General features: G+C 34.7%; 1 protein-coding gene and 1 long non-coding RNA gene across 2 annotated transcripts; both read left to right on the forward strand.

Annotated features, from left to right (window-relative positions):
- The first annotated feature begins 285 nt into the window (after positions 1 to 285).
- On the forward strand, positions 286 to 727 carry LOC146163639 (uncharacterized). Its single transcript, XR_014494614.1, has 2 exons — positions 286 to 404; positions 611 to 727. It is a non-coding gene; the product is annotated as an uncharacterized LOC146163639 (long non-coding RNA).
- Positions 728 to 4,682: 3,955 nt separating this feature from the next.
- Positions 4,683 to 17,990, forward strand: LOC146163640 (protein smoothened-like). The gene is made up of 15 exons (XM_083380556.1): positions 4,683 to 4,979; positions 5,457 to 5,556; positions 6,608 to 6,716; positions 7,357 to 7,557; positions 9,295 to 9,467; positions 11,521 to 11,671; positions 12,075 to 12,199; positions 12,497 to 12,660; positions 13,300 to 13,408; positions 13,944 to 14,132; positions 15,298 to 15,402; positions 16,074 to 16,185; positions 16,900 to 17,091; positions 17,842 to 17,916; positions 17,979 to 17,990. The coding sequence occupies exons 1-15, from the start codon at positions 4,769 to 4,771 to the stop codon at positions 17,988 to 17,990; spliced, it is 2,028 nt and encodes a 675-aa protein (XP_083236682.1). The 5' UTR covers positions 4,683 to 4,768.
- Positions 17,991 to 18,090: the final 100 nt, after the last annotated feature.

Below are 18,090 nucleotides of genomic sequence, written 5' to 3' on the forward strand. Positions count from 1 at the left end.
ATAAACAATTTTGAAATACTAACAATGTTATTAACAATCATGTCAAAAGTATGGGTTAAACCTTTGAGGGGTTTATACTCTTTGTATGGTCTCTATCTTAACAAGAGTTAGAGCCGTATAGCGAAGGTTTTTCTGTTATGCTACTATTTTACTATTACTCCTAAGGCAGCGAAAAGATATTCCAAAATGACAATAAAAGTTTAGAAAACTGTATTTTACATTCAATGTTTGGCATTACTGAACACCACATTGACAACTCTATATTTTGGCGACCATATTTTGTTACAGAAATAGCAGCTATTATAGATAACGATGAAGAACTAAAGCATATGATCGACGTCGCCGAAAACGAATCACCCGAACAGGACTCGGCGGAAATTGACGACGCAAGTGTCGTTGAAAAGGTTAATTAAACGAAATAAATAGTGAAATTTCAGTAATAAAGCAACAATATTGATTTGGCTAAACTTGCCAATTTTTGGATTGGAACTGTGTCGATAATTTTACTTTTGTGACGGTTGTTTTAAAAGTAAAGCGGCGGCTCTATTGCGATTGGCCTGTAAAAACATGGTTTCTTGTTTCCCGTCTAACAAATGTTTTCATTCGATAGGTGCAGTAATTACAACATTAAACATCGTAGACGGACAATCGGACATCGACACGCCTAAAGAACATTTAATTTTATTTTTCGCTGTATCCGGATTCCAATAAATATAGAATGCATTGGTATGATTTGTGCTGGACGAAAAATAGAAGAATGGCAGTTTGCAGTTTGTTTTTAAGACGAAGCAGATTTTGGCATAAGCCTGTATAAGCTATTAGCCATGTCCCTCTAACTCAGTGGTTCTTAACTTGGGGTCCGCGGTCCCCTAGGGGTACGCGGCGGAGTTTAATGTGACGGCGAAGGAAACGTTGATTTGATAATGCCCTTAGTCGATGGTCAAAATAAAATATAAACCACACTTCTATATCGAGGCGTAAAAAAATGGTTGTGTGATCCCCGCACAGCTAAAATCGAGTTTTAAATATAATAAGAAAAGTGAAGGAAAAGATTCCTCAGGGCACACGTGGCTATGCCTCATCAAATTAAACTTGGGTTATTTTAACGACGTTCAAGAAGCGAATCTAAATTATGTTTCTGGCATGTCTTAGGACGTTTGGTTAAAGCGGTTAAACCCCAAGGGGTCGAAATCTTAGAAATTAACATTTGGCCGACCTAAACCATAAATAGGTATTTTTCACAATGCACACGATTTTTTACAATCTTAAAATAGCCTACTTTTGACGTAACTTTATACCGTAACAAAAAGTCTCGTTTTGCCTAATTGTGACGTCACGTGTCTTTACGTAGCTTTTTTGTGGCTTCAAACCAAAAATTGTTTCCCTCATTAGCCTAATATAAAATCCTAAAGGGTGAAGTTCAATTTTGGGTGAAGTTACAGCAGGTTAGGAGCAATCGTATAAAAGCCACTTTTTGGTCAGCACTACTAACAAAATAATTAAGTAAACACATCTACCAAATTATTGTGTTTGTATTAATAGCCTTTGCGTTAACTCCCAGTATACAATTCCGAGCTTTGATAACCATAATTTTGTATTATGGTCTTCAAACATGTAATAATACCCGTAAACGTATTTTTGTGGCTTTTGGATACGTCCAACTTGTAAAGAGTTGCCAAAGTTCAACTGATGACTACGGCCCTTAATTGGTGCGTAATTTATGTTTTGTTGTTTGCAAATTTATACCTATAATAACTTTACTTCAAACCATGTAGGCCTACAGCGTCTCAAACTAATATTTCTGTTGTTTGATCTAAATAAGAACCCTAAAAGTCAAATCACTGTCAATTTTGTTTATAGTAAATTGCTGTTTTTCACCTTTTCGCCCATATAGAACAGAAATAGTATAAAGTTGCGTGACGCTATTACGAAGTAATTTTCCGAACACTATATGGCGTGCAGCAGTTTTCGTGTAATATGAGTTTTGGTTCGAGAGGTGTTGCATTCAATACAATAGGTACATTTTGTGGATGTTATCGATTCGCAAAAGGGAAAAAAACAGGAAGTCGAACCGGAACCGAACCGGAACTTTATGAACCGGTTTTGGGTCAATTTTGATCCGAACCGGAACTGAACCTGAACCATTTTTTGTAAGATTTCAAGGAGCCTGAACCGAATAATTTGAACATGAACCTTAACCGAACCCGAACCTGAAAACAAAAGCGGTTCACTCCAGCATGACGTCACAACTTCTTTTTACAGATTTATGTTACGACATGTTCGAAATTTTATGACATAAATTATAAATATTGATTAAAACAACGATGATATTTTTATTTTTCAGATATTTTAATAATGAGTTGCTGTTTTTTTAATGCGTCACGTAACTTGGATTAAATGACTTACAATCAGGGAGTCGAACCGTTTGACTTTTCCGGTTCAGGTTCGGTTCGGGTTCAAGGATTTTTTCGGAATCCGGTTGAGTTCCGGTTCCAGTTCGGAGGAATTTAAAAGTTCCGGTTCAGCTCCGGTTCAACCATCGCTATTTCAAACCCGGTTCATAAAGTTCCGGTTCAGATACAATATAATTTGCGTTAAATCTCAAAATGTGGGTCGATAAATGTAGAGAATAATCTTTGAATTGTAAGTCATTTAATCTAAGTTACGTGACTGATTAAAAAAACAGCAACTCAATATTGAAATATCTAAAAAATAAAAAATAAACGATTTTTTCATTCAATATTCATATTTTTTTCATAAAATTTCGAGCATGGCGTAACTTGACTCTGTAAAATCGAAGTTGTGACGTCATGCAGGAGCGAACCGCTTTTGTTTTCAGGTTCGGGTTCGGTTAAGGTTCAGGTATTTTCAAATTATTCGGTTCAGTTCCGGTTCAGCTGCTTAAAATCTTATAAAAACCGGTTCAGGTTCGGTTACGGTTCGGAAAAAATTGACCCAAAACCGGTTCATAAAGTTCCGGTTCGGTTCCGGTTCGACTCCCTGCTTACAATTCAAAGATTGGTCTCTGCATTTATTGACCTACATTTTATAGATTTAACGCAACTTATATTGTATCCGAACCGCGAAACATTTATGCATTTACGTAGTTAAAATAAGCAAAATTACAGTTTGTTGGGAGCATGGTCACGTGCCATTCCTGGATGCTATGTATTTCTGGCACTGATCTCAATGAAATATAGGAATCAGTGATTTCTGGTAAGGTATTCATAAGTTATCTATCCCAAAGAGATTGGCCTAATGACAAATCGGTAATCAACCAGGCATATCAAACCTTAACTTTTATATTTCAATTCTACTTGTCTTCATTTTTATAGACTTTGGTCTGGTAAGTTGTATTGATACTGAAAACATAATACACGAATGATCAGGATTTGTAGTAAAATAAATTTAAAAGTCAAATGCATAAATATATTTTTGTACACGAAACAACGAATTGCGGATTCTATAAACGCTGTTGTAGGGTTACAAACCAATGATCGTTAAATTATTGAAGCTGGTGAACTTGTATGATAATAAAAAAAGCATTGACACCATCAAAAACTTTATGATGTCTTTTATGCTGATCTATTGGACCCAGTGTTTCAGTATTTATCTTGCAATTTGTATCAAATAAAGCAGAGCATATACACAATGTTTTCTGACTTACAAACATTATCTACAAAACTACTAATTGTCACTTGATAATAAATTGCAAAGCCAAAAAGTTCGAGTAAATTGACAGCATCTTGATTTAGACGTTTCGATATGAGCTTGTATCATCTTCAGTTAATGTGACTAAGAAGCATTTCGAGCATCACTTATAAGAGATAGGACGCAATTGTTATCAGTCTGAGTTTCAAAAGTAAGGGCATTATTTAGCACCTTCAGGTGTTGAACAGATCTACAGCGGTGTTAATAAGGTGTCAATGTGTTAACGAGGGTCAAAAAACACAGAGTCTATGAGAAATCAAAGGTTTGCAGGCATCTTCTGCAACATTCTGATCATAAGGTTGAGTTAGGCAAACCCGAAGTTCTCGGAGGGGCTTCAGACTTTTAGATTTCGGCTACTCGAGTCGCTATCTATCCAAGACTGCAGCCCGAACTGAACGTTGACACCTTATCAACACCGCTGCACCTTATCAACACCTGAAGGTCCTAAATAATGCCCCTACTTTCGAAACTCAGACTGATAACAATTGCGTCCCATCTCTTATAAGTGATGCTCGAAATGCTTCTTAGTCACATTAACTGAAGATGATACAAGCTCATATCGAAACGTCTTAATCAAGATGCTGTCAATTTACAATTTATTATCAACCTACATTACCGATCCGTACATAGTGTACCCTACTAATTGTCACATATATATATGACATATTGAAAACTTTTTAATTTGTGCAGGAAAGGTGTTTGTATGGCTTAAAATTGCCAAGGTGTAGCAGATTAATAATTGCTAAACTTATGCAGAACTTGCAATATATAAAGTTATTCCTAAAATTAGGTGACAGTAATTGAAGAATAACCGAAAATCGTGAGCGAAAACTGAAGTAAATCTTTTGAAATTTACATGATATTACTGTTCCATATGTTCATTTAAAAAATAATGGACTGAGCCGAATTAATGTCTATAATTACTTGACACATACCCCTACTTTATGTATTTTATTTTATTCACAGTGCTTGTTCTGCTAATTTTTCTAGCTTACTGGTTGTTCTATTCGGTTATGTAGACCAAACTAATATTAGATGGTGAAGTCAGAGTTGTTTTATGATGGCAAACGTCACTTTGTTCTCTTTCAACGATCTGACAACTCCTAGTGTGAGCAATTGCCAAACAGCGGCCACTGACCCTTGCCAGTCACTAAATGAATCTACCACCTGCTTCGGAACAGTCCTGCCACACAAATCAACCTCTTTCCAATTAACAACTGATGCTAGCACCTTGCAACAAGCTGATGAAAAGCTTCTTCTGTGGTCAGGTATGCATTATTATATATACATATATATATATATTAAATTTCTCAAAGCTTATGTGTACACAATTAGGATGATATCTTAAAACAATGTTCTGGACCTTTGCCATTGATTGCAAACCTTATTGCATTCCAGTGCTTTCCCGTCAGAGATCTTGGGTGTGAAATGCTTGCCCAAAAGCATGCCAGTTATGTCATTTGGCGTGAAATATCGCCTGACTAGTGAATTAACCAAAAAAACTTGTCGTTTTTGGCATATATATCGTTCTCCGTGCATAGTGTACCCAAGTATATCGTTTTATTTTGGCGCAATTTTGGTAAATCTTTGCCGGCTACAAATTATGGAATGTAGTCGGGATTGCAAGCAAGTGTAATTATGACCGCTTACAGGATTGCTCAAACGGTGCCAAGTCAATAAACACGTTTACTTGCTAGTGTCTGTTTTAATTGTTTCCTGTTTTAATTCCTTGTCGTGTTTTTTAGGTTTGAGAGCAGTACCGCGCTGTTGGGATGCCATTCAACCTTTGCTCTGCTCTGTATATTTGCCATCTTGTGTTGATGATAAAATCTCGCTTCCAGACAGGTAACAAGTTTTTTTTTAATTATTTTGAGTATCTAAACTTGGCCGGTGACTATAGTATACAGAAAAACCCTAATTTACAGTAAAATTTAATTGGAAATCATCCCTCACAATTACCAAAACTATTATACCGCACAATCAACAAAATTTTTAATTATTTTGTGTCATATACTGTCTTGCTTAAACAGTGGTAGCAAGCACAAGGCAGTCTAAGAAGACACAGTTTCTATCATCCGTCGACATTACCTTTTTACAATCATTTATTCTGTCCATGTTTTTTAATAAGAAAAAATATTAATATCAAATCGCTCATTTAAAATTAAAATTTTAGCAATTGTTCCACCTTCAGTTGTATGTGTGTTTTATACTATTAACCTAATATATACAAATAATATTGAAAAGCCAGGTCTCCCCCTGAAACTTCTACTGACAGTGGAACTATAAAAACATTGACCCAAATTTATTAATAATTTTATCCAGTGAGAACAATAGTATCCTATGCATTATGTACCCTTAGTAAATATAAATAGATCCCAAGTAGAATTAGTACTTTAAAAAGAAAAATCTAAAATGACTGATGCTATTTTTGTAGTATGCACATGTTTTGAGGTAATGGTGAGTAATTGTTAGGGTTCGACCGATATCACTTTTTTGGACCGATACCCGATTTGTTACAATTTTGTCAACCAATACCCGATACCTATTTTTTTGATATACCCGGAAAATGTTTAAAACTTTATTTTTTTAAAATAAAATCCAAATAGCGTTTTAGTTTATATACCTTTATTAATGTATAAACTATTATTTTGCATATTAACTTGGCGTGATGCTAAAACCCAAATTTTTTTAATCGAAAAATGGGTTAGTTGTTTGTTGTACAGGAAAAATTTTATCATAATCTTGAACTAAATATCGGCCAAAGTATCGGCCTTCATTTACTGATACAGATATATCTATAGAAGTAAAATATCGACCGATATTATCGGTATCTCTAGTAATTGTTTTTATTCGTCTAAAATTAAGTTTGTACTAAGAAAAATTTTTCTCATTAAAGGAGCATTTGCGAAGCAACACGTGGTCCTTGTAAAATTGTTGACATTGAGTATGGATGGCCGAGATTCTTACAGTGTGACAACAATGATGTTTATGCTGATGGCTGCAGTGTAAGATGCTAAATTAGCTTTATTATTTAAAAAAACTATTTTTAGAGTTATAAGCCTGATTTAGTTATACTGTAATATCTAAAAAATTGGACAGAACTTTAAAATTAATGAAATCTATCAGGGATGATATTGAGTTAAAATTTGCATTCACCAGTCCGGCTAGTGTCAAACAATGTTAACCCTGGTACAGAGTTACGTCTTACACCTATTTGTTTATTGCCAATGATTAACCTGCCTTTGATTTCGGAGCATTAACATTCTCAAACTGTCGCCTTGATTATTTAAAAAAAATTAAATGCATAGTATTTTTTGCCCTGTCTAATGCGATTGTTTAAAATGTTTTTGTAGTTGTGCAATAATGAATCATTACAATTTATGCAATAATTGACCTTTAGGCTTGGGCATCTTAGATTTTAGTCTATATTCTTATATTAAAGTTGTTTTTAATTTTCGACAGCTGTCTCACTTTTTACTATATATATGTATGATCAACTTTACCCGATGAACAAAAGGTCTTTTTGCTGTTCGTGTGCTATTTTTGTATTCTTTGTTTTTCAATGTTCGTAAGTTGCCCGAAAAATAAACTGAATCCTAATTTCAACTAATTGCATTCTCTTCATTTTTGTTGATTCAATTGCAGATCCAATCTCTAAAGTTCAACAAATCCGATTGTGAGGCACCACTGATAGCAACAAACAATGTTGACTCCTATTATGAAGATGTAGAAGGTTGCGGCTTGCAATGTATGAACCCCTTCTTTAACCAGGCACAACATGATGATATTCACTCCTTTATTGCTGGATGGGCTACTGTTGCCTGTCTTTGCACACTCTTTGCCATGGTATTACAATTTAATAAACTTTGAATAATTCTTTTGAAAAGTTAACCCTACTTACAAGTATATACATGCTTGTATGTTTTGTTTTACTTTATAAACTTTGATATATACCTAATACCTTAGTAGTACAATTTTTTTTTATTAGCTTTGTACCTTGCACACCCTTTGCCATGGTATTAAAATTCAATAAACTTTAATAATTGTTTTGACAAGTTAACCCTACTTACTATTATATGCATGGTTGTATGTTTTGTTTTAGTTACTAAACTATGATAATATATACCTAATATATACTTTAGTAGTATAAAATTTTTCTCATTAACTAAGTACCAACTTTTATATATATGTAATATGTTATCAGTACTTTCGAGAAATATTTCTAGAAGTTTGTACACGAAGAATGTTCCTTTTTAACTTGATATTAGTTAGATGATATGTACATTTTTTTTAGTTTTTTTTTTTAGTTTGTTTTTTTTTTAATCTTTTCAGTTCATAAAACATTTATTTAGGATCAGTCTGGGATTTTGTTGTGTGATTTTAGCCAAGTGTCTATTTTATAGTTGTTTATATTAAGGCACTGATTTTTATGTGAAAAGTAGTGTCATTGATTTAAGTTGTATACAATCGCTTCCAGTTCCATTTATAAAACCTCAAGAGCTTACTACTTAATAAGGCCTGCATGGTTGCCAGTTGTTCATACGGGTCAAATGTTGTCATCTGCCTTACTTGGATTGTGCTTGTTGTCAATAGGGCAGCAATGACAAGCGCGACTGAGGTGTGTCTCATGCCCGTTCAACCATGACATTAAGATTGATGTTGGCTGTATGAGCGCAGATAAAATTAAAATATGTCTTTGAATGCCCTGTGATTCTAGTCAGTGCATCAAATGCTCTGTTTCTGCCTGCGTGTTTGGCACTTTCTTTCCATGGCCTTAGGCATTGACTGAAACAGCAGGCTGTGTCAAAATATCTCTTGTGGCCCACTATATGAATTGATTTTCTCTAATTTTGATGCCTTGTCTTCATTTTTGATGTTACCCACCTGGCACCTAACCATATTTTATAAAAGGAAAATTAAAGCCTAACAGGTAACAACGTTATTATTTTGTAATATTGCAGGTATAATAGGCTGATGCATAAATAAGTCCTAAACAGTTATTCTTATTTAAAAATGACAGTACAATTATAGTCGCAACTCGCAAAGCTTATTGGATATAATGTACTCTTATATCTAACAAGAAGTTAATATAAAGAAAATGGTTCATTATTTGGGTGCCCTGCTGTCCAGCCAAGCAGAATATTTGAGTGTGCTGTGTTCTTGTGGTTTCCTGGTGGGCAGTTGCTCAGCCTGGCCAGATTGTAACTTGATACTGTCTTATCTCTTCTCTACACTATCAGTAGGCTGGTGGTTTTGTCTGAAAACAGAAACAGTCTCCCCTTGTCCAAACAACCATGGTGTTGTTAAAATATTTATCTAAAACAACTATAATTGATTAGACCTTGGTTCTTTGTCAAATTTATTACTGCTCAAGAGTAAATGTATTTCCATCACCAAACAGGTGCCAATAAACCTTAGTTTTACATACCAGTCAAATACAAACACATTTATTATGTTTTTTTTAGTAAACTATTTCACTGCTATTTGGACTGACTAGAAAAAAATAGTTCAAACTCCAAAATTTCAGACAATGACTATTCTGTGTATATTTTAATTTTTTAAATCAAACATTTTTTCACTTAGCTGTCATTCTTCATCGACTGGAAGAACTCGAGCAAATATCCAGCGCGGATCATCTTCTACATTAACCTGTGCTTCTTCCTCGGCAGCATCGGATGGTTGGGTCAGTTCATTGACGGAGCCAGGGAAGAGATTGTTTGCAGAAGGGATGGCACCATGAGACTGGCTGAACCAGTGTAAGTGTTTACAAGAATATGTCCTATCTTGAAATATATTATTGTTCTCTTCCTAGACCTGACACCTTAAGGCTGACTGAACCACTTTGAGTGTTTTCAAAAAAGGCCTCATCTTGAAATACTTTATTGTCCACTTTCTATAACTATCACCCTCGACTTTTGTAGTGTGGTAATTCCGCTTGTAGAACAGTGCATTGTTGTGTTTGACAGGTATTTGCACTTTTATTCTTTAAAATTCTTTGGTGTGGTTGACTATGGACAATAGAATTTCAGTTATTATTATTTATTTTTTTAATTTAGCTCTTCACACCTGCATTTCGCAATTTTTTTATTAGCCAAACAATTCAAAAATATATACTTTACGGATTTCTGACTACATAATAGAAAACAATTGCAAAACTTCAATGTTTTTGTACATGTCGTAATGTGAGTTTAAGATATATACAATTAAAAAACACCAGTGTGTGAAATTTTACCTATTCATATAGTCAAAAGAGTTTTGAAAACCTGTTTTAAGTGATTTGGATACCACTCCAATGAAAAACGTTTTAGGCAGATGAGTCCTATAAGTATTCCTTTATAAAATCTTTTCAACCAATTCACAGACACAATTTGATTTTAGGAAACCCAATGTGGAATTTTTGTCCCAGGGTTTAAATATTTGACACGCTATGTTTTTACACCAACAATTTTGCACACAAACTATTCGAAGGCCAGTGAACAAAAGCAGTCAGTAGTCGACTTGATGTTGATTTAGAAAACATTATGGCTTCGTCAAGTTTATGTATATGCCTATTAGATTACATGCCACCCCTGCAGGCAATGTTCTGCTGAAATGACCTTTACTGTTTGTGCCTAAGCACTGGTGCCGGTTTCTCGGTTTTCTGCATCTCAGCTAGCAGGTAAAAGAGAAAGCGGCCTGTGTGGGCTGCAGCTTTTGTTTTGACTGAGATAAAGTCATGTTTGCTTGTGACGGGTCATTGCAAACACGTTTCACATTTAGGTTTTTCAGAGAATCGTGGATAAACCCAGATTTTTTCATGACCCTTGTTCACTAATTTTTACTTTTTCGGTTAAACCTTAAAAAACAACAAAAAAAAGAATTGTTAAAGTGAAATGCATTGGGTTTAATTAAAAGCCCAAATTAAAAAATGCTTGCTGCTCATGAGAAATAAAATTAAAAATTACACAAAACTGATAATCATATGTACAAATGATGTTCTGTAATGTAAATGTGTATTGGTCTAAACATCCAAACTTGGTACAGCACCATTGTTTAAATGTTTAATCTTTAGTGTTTAAGTTTGTTATAATTTTTGTTTCGTTTTATAATACTTGTTTTATACAACCAAAAGCCTTTACTCTCCCCAGCTGTTAATGTCTAGTTAATAAATCACTGGGACAGCAAGGGAGTATATCAACTGGATTTGCTTGGCCCAGCTAAAGTGCGTTTTGAGGCTTTGTTCCGTCTCATTAGGTACATATCTTTTACCAAACTGAGACCACAGGTTTGCTCCTGCAACCAATTACCCACTGTCTCCTTGCTGATTGACTGTTCAAGGTGCTCAATGCCCTTATTATTATGGTTAAAATTCTAAATAAAAGTGTAGAGCAATATGTAAGCCAATCGAGAATAACATAGCTTTAAGTATGTGATGGCTTTGATTCATTTTATTATAAAATTCTTGTATAAACTCTGTTTAAAAATAAAAAATCAGTTTGTGTACATTTAAAAATCTAAAACCACAAAGTAAAAAAAGAAAAAAATGTGACAAACAGTACAATAAAAAAAAAAGAAAATATAACATAATATTACTAAATGTTGTATACTTAAAAATAAGCTAAACTCATGTTCTGAGTTACATGCTAAATTAGTTATTGTATTATTTTCTTTGTGTAAGATATAAAGTTATCAATAAAGGATTCTAAAAAAAACATTTTTAATTAGAGTGTATGGTATTTTTTTAGTGAGCTGAAAGCCTCACAACATTTGGAAATTTTTACAATCAAGTATTTTTTTCTAATGTAATACTTTTATGTATTTGTTCGCCAGTGGTACAGGGGAATCTGCATCATGCGTTATAATTTTCGTCTTGGTCTATTTTTTCCTCATGGCTGGCATCACATGGTTTGTCATCTTGTCATATTCCTGGTATCTGATGTTCAGAGAACTGGTATCTAACAAAGATCCTTTGAAGGGAAAGGTAAAAGTGTCAGCATGACCAACTTTTTTATTTGTATCACTTTATAAAAGTAGATATTAATATAGAATAGAAAATAATATAACATGTAAGTGTAACAATTGAACAAAATACTCTCTAGTTTTCTCTAGTAATATCTCATAAACTACAAAGAACAAGTTTATTTTGGTATAACCATTTAATTTGTTTAGTATTCTGTTAAAGTGATGCCAAATATTTTATTGGCAATTTATTTTTGCAAGAGTAATGAAAATGTCACCTATAATTTAATTGTTTATAAGACTGGGTAGCTGACAACATATTATTGAAAATAACCATTTTGAACCGAAAGGTTAGTTTGTTTTTCAAAACTTTTAGCAAAGATTTTAGTCAAGTTCATTGTACCTGATGACTAATTCATTTTCAGGAGAGAAGATTTCATTTAATAGCCTGGTCGGTGCCTTTCATCTTGATGTTGTGCTGCCTCGCTGTGTCGCAGATAGATGGCGACTCCATGAGTGGCATCTGCTTTGTAGGATACAAACAACACACGTGAGTTTCAAATCACGGAAATGTAAAACCAAAACTATACTCATTTTTTATTTCCTACATCAGGTGATGTTTTAGTGACAAAAATTGATGGGCAATTCCTTCTTGGTTTTCAAAAAACGTCAATATTAAAAACCAAACTATTTCAGGATCTCAAGAAGTATAGTTAGCTCCAACGAAAATCGGACCAATTAAAACGTTTAGCTAAAAATATGCAAAAACAGACAGAAATGTAGTTTTCATGAAAAATAAGTTCGAATGTTTTAGATGCATGAAAATAATAGACATATTTTTAACCAGGTACCGCTTGATTTTCCTGCTTATTCCTGTTGGGGTTGTCCTTCTGGTTGGAGGCTTCTTTATTTGTAAGGGGCTCGGCATCTTGCTGAGGATACGAAATACGCCACCCAGCCTACTGAACGAAAACGCTCACACCAAAATCACTTGGGCGATGTGCAGAATAGGTTGGTCTTACTCTTGGTTTAATATTATTACGTTTTTGAGAAATGTTCACCAAACTACGGCCCATGGTGTTAATTTGCCTGCCCGCATATTATCTACATAAAGCTAAAATACAGTTGAATTGTTGCCAGATGCAATTCCAAACTAAGCTTTGTTAAAATGTGAAACAAAGGGACTATTTTATAAAGCTCACTACGGTTGTAGAAAATAGTTATAATCCCAACAGTTATCTGGCCGTTTATTTGAAAAAGTTTGGTTAGCCCTATTCTAGTTAGAAATGTAAAACTTTATTTTCTAGCTGTAGTCAATTGCTATTTGCTACGTGCTAAAATACACTTTAAAGCAAGGACCACAAACTTAAATTGGTCTTAGGGCCAAATCAAAACTAAATTACCCCCGAGGGCCGCATTACATAATACATTATAATCTAAATAAGGCCAACTAGGAAATAACACGATGGCACAAACTCCTATCACAAATGTTTGTTTCAATAGAATAATTTGAGAACAATGGTATTTTTTTCAAATTTAAAGGAAATCGTTTCCGATTTATTTCGATTTTAATGCTTAGTAGTGTTTAAATTGTTTTTAATCATGTCTTGGCCAGGATTTTTTTTAAAAGAAATGGATTTTGTTTTTCAGGTTTGTTCACACTGCTTGCACTGCTCTTCGTATTTGTCACATTCGCAGTTCACGTTTATGATTACACGCATCAAGCGACCTGGGAGAAGAGTTTCAGAGAATACATCAAGTACACTTTGATTTTTTTACTTGGATGTTACTATATTTTATCCTAAAATTATTAATACAATATGTCTTTGATAAGGCTGTAATATGTACGCTATTTCCATGCCTGCGTTTGTTTAGCCACGTACTTGATATAATTGCATATAAATTACAAAAAAATAAATTGCCATGTTCTATTACTTGGAATAGACGAATTGGTGTGCCGAAACTTGAACAAAAATGAACTACAATATAACCTACAATTGAACAGATTCGTGATCATCTGATAAGATAAACAACACGGACAGTGTTGATAAAATATATCCCTAACGGTTAACCATGTTCTTGACTAGTTTACCTTACAAGAACAGCCCATTTAAGTCAATTTAGCACACTTTGCAAACTCAGTTCGAGACCGCCATGAAATTGGATGCTCGCCCAGTCAGTAGAATTGAACCTAAATGATGAACTTTTCTTACCAACCAAATTTACCGTCTTCCTTGCCCCTGTCCTAAACTTCCATGTTTTTGTGATTCAAAAACTTCGCTTTTTTCACGCAGGTGCGAAGCCAACGTGACTGTACTGGAACAGCTGAGCGGCTCACCTCCACTGAAGTGTCACCTCCACAACAAGCCCAGCATCTACGTTATGAAGCTGCATCTGGTCGCCCTCTTCGGCACCGGCATCGTGATGAGCACCTGGGTTTGGACCAAGGCGTCAGCGGCCAACTGGCGCCGCTTCTGGTTCAAGTGAGTCTCGCGCTACAACGTTTTCTAACTAAAATTAGTTCTTTTTTGAAATAAAAATTTAATTTTACCAAAAAACGAAGAATTTTTTATGACGACTTTAACATAACGTTTGCACTTCTCAGTTTTGGTCCATAAATTTCAATTTTACAGAAATAATTATTTAAGACAACAATTTTAGCCTAATACTGTGTTTAACATAACATTTGGACGCCTCCGTTTCGGTTTATAAATTTTAATTTTACAGAAAACTATAAATTCTGGCCTAATACTGTGTTTATACCGTGTTCATAACATTAAAACGGCTCAGTTTTGCTCCCAATTTTTAATTACCCCTTTATAGCTAAAACCCTTTTTTCTGATTCTTTATAGCAGGGGTCGGCAAAGTATTTCATCCGGCCCGCCGTCTCTTTGACAAATTAGACACGAGTCTATTTTAAATACTTTTTGACTATTTTAACTGCGTAACTGCAAAAAGTTTTCGCGCTTCGCGCGAATGTTCATTATACCTCCGGTTTGTTTACGTTTTGATGCTGCCTTTTCAGCTATAGATCAGCAATTCTTTACCGTTGCGCCGTGGTAGGCTGCCAAGTGCGTAGCGCAAAATAGGAAAAAGTATTAAAGAATATTGGATATATATTTAAAAAAAATTTTCTTTTACATTTGGCATTGTAATAAAAACTTAAATTTAGAAGAAATACCGGTATACCAAAATAAAAATCGCGCTCGCTTCGCTCGCCAGGTGCGTCTTGACGTTAAACAGTTAACAAACACTGAGCTAGATTAACTTTAAATGTTATCGCGTTCCCTCAAAGTAGTTTTATCACACTTTTCATTCGCCTTGCGTAAACAATTTACTGCCTCTGCAAATGTAATTAATCACGTTTTTAAGTGCAAAAAATATCCCAGGCCCGCCTGATTCACAGTTGTTCTAATATGTTAATAACACAATTCTTAGTTATAATTTTGTGCGGCCCGCAGAGACCGTTTTAAGTTTGGTTTGGCCCGCGATTGGAAAAAGGTTGCCGACCCCTGCTTTATAGCTTGATTTTTAGGCATTATTTCTTATAGCATTGGCCTGTCCAAATTGTTTTTGCTACTGTAACGTTGTAAAACAAAGGATACGATTTTAAGAAATAGAGCAGTAATGCCCTCCTTTTCTTAAAAGGATGATTGGTCGAAGCGATGACGAAACGAAACGAATTCGTCACAGAAGCAGAATGATCGCCAAAGCCTTCGCACTCAGGAGCATCCTTAAGCGGAACAACAACAAGTAAGCCGCTCGGTTTATCCTTTTATTCTATCTGTCGTTTCGTTTGGTCTTTTATCAATAACAACATGCAGAGATAAGTTTGAATTCGAGCGTTGAATAGAAATAAAGCCTAATTGTGAGTCATAAAACCACAGTTACAGTATACTGTTAAGCAGTGGTTCTTAACCAGTGGGTCGCGAAGCCGTTTCAGGTGGGGCGCGAAGCATTTCTAAATGTTACTGTTTTCTATTAGATCGGGAAATTATTACATTAACTTTGCGTAACAATGATGCAACAATGCAACAAATACGTAACAATTAGATGTGTTGTATCGCATTAACTATTTCAAGGCGTATTGCACGTGTATACATTGTTATTTTTTTTCTCTTCATTTGTTTTTTTTTCTCCTCATTAATTTGTTTTTTATTCTGTTGGCCATATCTCATTAGGGGTCGCACAATAAAACTTACATTAAAAATGGGTCACGAACTGAAAAAGGTTGAGAATCACTGCTTTAAAGCGTGACACTTTTATCATACACATTGAGGCATAACTCCATACAAACCCCCAAAGTTACACACTGGGAAATGGATTAGTCCGAAAAGTGGCGTTACCAATGCTGAAATCTACCAAGTGTGATGCAAGCAAACCTGTCAGCACATGTACAAAGCGAACTTGATTATCTGTTTTAGAAGCGACGCCGCAGAATCGAAGGAGGACGGCGCCGATATCGAGTATAGCATCAACACCATGACGCACCAGGACCCCGTCGGGATGGACTTTGACCTGCACAGCATGTCCCATGTAAGTTCAAGTTGCATTTTGCCTTAATCTGATTTGCAAATCAAGTTATGTTTTGAAAAAGTTCAATTCTTTTGGTGGTCTATTCGGTCTTATATATTAGCAGGAGTTTCAAACGCGTTTGACTAGGGGTAGGGGTGGTACATTTTCACGTTTTTGTCTTGTGTCGCTGCGAATTTTTTTGCATCTCGGACACGTTGTTTAATCATAAAAATGTACAACTCTGAAGTAAAGGAGGCAAAGTCGCTTGATTTGTCTTGCATTGCTGTGAAAGTTTACGAAACTAACACGTTTTTATTGATCGTAAAGTTCTTTAGCAAATTTGACCCATTTCTGTTATATTTTCATACCCAAAAAGTAAAATCATTAAAGAAATGAAGAAAAATGTTAAATAAAAGCTTTTACTAAAGTACTAAACCCTTGACTCGAAAACAACTATTTCAATCCATTTTTTATTTCCTTTTAATAAGAATTCTTATTATTATTTTTGTTTTTTTAAGAACAAAAACCATAGGCAACTGCATGGGAGTCTATTTTAATGAATACTAAACCCCTAATTCTAAAACAGTTATTTGAATTTAATATTTTTATTTATTTGAATAATAATTTATATAAATAATTTTTTAAAAAGCTGAAAACTATTGGAAAACTATGACGAACAGCGCTAATATGCCCGACCTTTATCATCTTACAAGCGTCCTCTGCTCTTCAATACAGGACGTCTCTTCCAGCTGGATCCGCCACGTTCCCAAGATGGTGGAGCGACGCGGCGCCATTCTTCCGGAGGAGGAAAGATGCAGGATCGGCAGCCAGCACACCGTTACCTGGCAACCGCCAGCCGCCGCGAAGGCCGGAGTCAGAAAGCAACAAAGCCAGCCCGAACCCGGGCTCTGGGCGGTGTCACAATACGTGAGTTCGTCTGGTGCGAAATATTTCCAGAAAACTTCTCATTTGCAGAAATTTCTGAACTGTCGATTTGCAATTCGTTTGATTGTGTACCACATTTTTTATTTTATCTGCTACCGCCGAGTATTTTTTGTCTTCTGTTGTTGATAGGGTTGTTCAAAGTAGAATCCCAAGGTATTCTAGAACAGTAGGTTTCGAATCTAGAATGTCGAATCGAATCATGTAATATGTCGGGAAATTTTTACTATTTATGAATATTTGGCATTTGTATGACAACTCAACAATTTAAAGGACATGTTATTTGAAATAATTAAACATTATTTAAAAAGAAAAAAATACAAAAACATCCCATAATAAACATAACACTAAAATATTAACAAGGGTCCGATATTCTACTTTGAACATCCCTTTGTTGACAACCGTATCTGTGTAATTCTGGACCAACTTTTATCACTATTTTTTTTTTTGTAACTGTTGGCGATACTTTAACCATTTATATTGGTTAAACATCTTCACTGAAAACTTAAGTGAATCCTAAAAGCGGTGTTAGTTCAAATGTGCGCTACTTATTATTCTGTCCATCCACGGACCACTTATTTTGGAGAAAAAAAATTCAACCTTGGTAATACGTATAGTGACTAACTAAATTAATTTTATAAACCGATTGTTTACCAAAAGTGCGTCATGTCGTGATTTTAAAATGTATTTCTGCATCAATGTAAAAACGGAGATTAAATCTTCGTTGTCCTGTAGATCGATGGCCAAAACCTGAAAACAAAACCAGAAGAGAAATCTGAAAAGAAGAATCCAGCCTATAACAGCCACCAGGTACGTTTCGTACATGACACATCTCTATTCCTTAGCACAGACGAAAACCTTTACGAAAGTAGGACAGTTACTAAAGAGACTTTTTCAATAATACACCATTTTAGTTACCCATTGTTTATAAAGGCTGCCTGCTATTTTCAGATAAACTGCATTTTCATAATGTTTACCGCAGAG

The sequence above is a fragment of the Ascidiella aspersa genome, chromosome 2 (genome assembly GCF_963924565.1).
Source record: "Ascidiella aspersa chromosome 2, kaAscAspe10.2, whole genome shotgun sequence".
NCBI lineage: Eukaryota > Metazoa > Chordata > Ascidiacea > Phlebobranchia > Ascidiidae > Ascidiella > Ascidiella aspersa.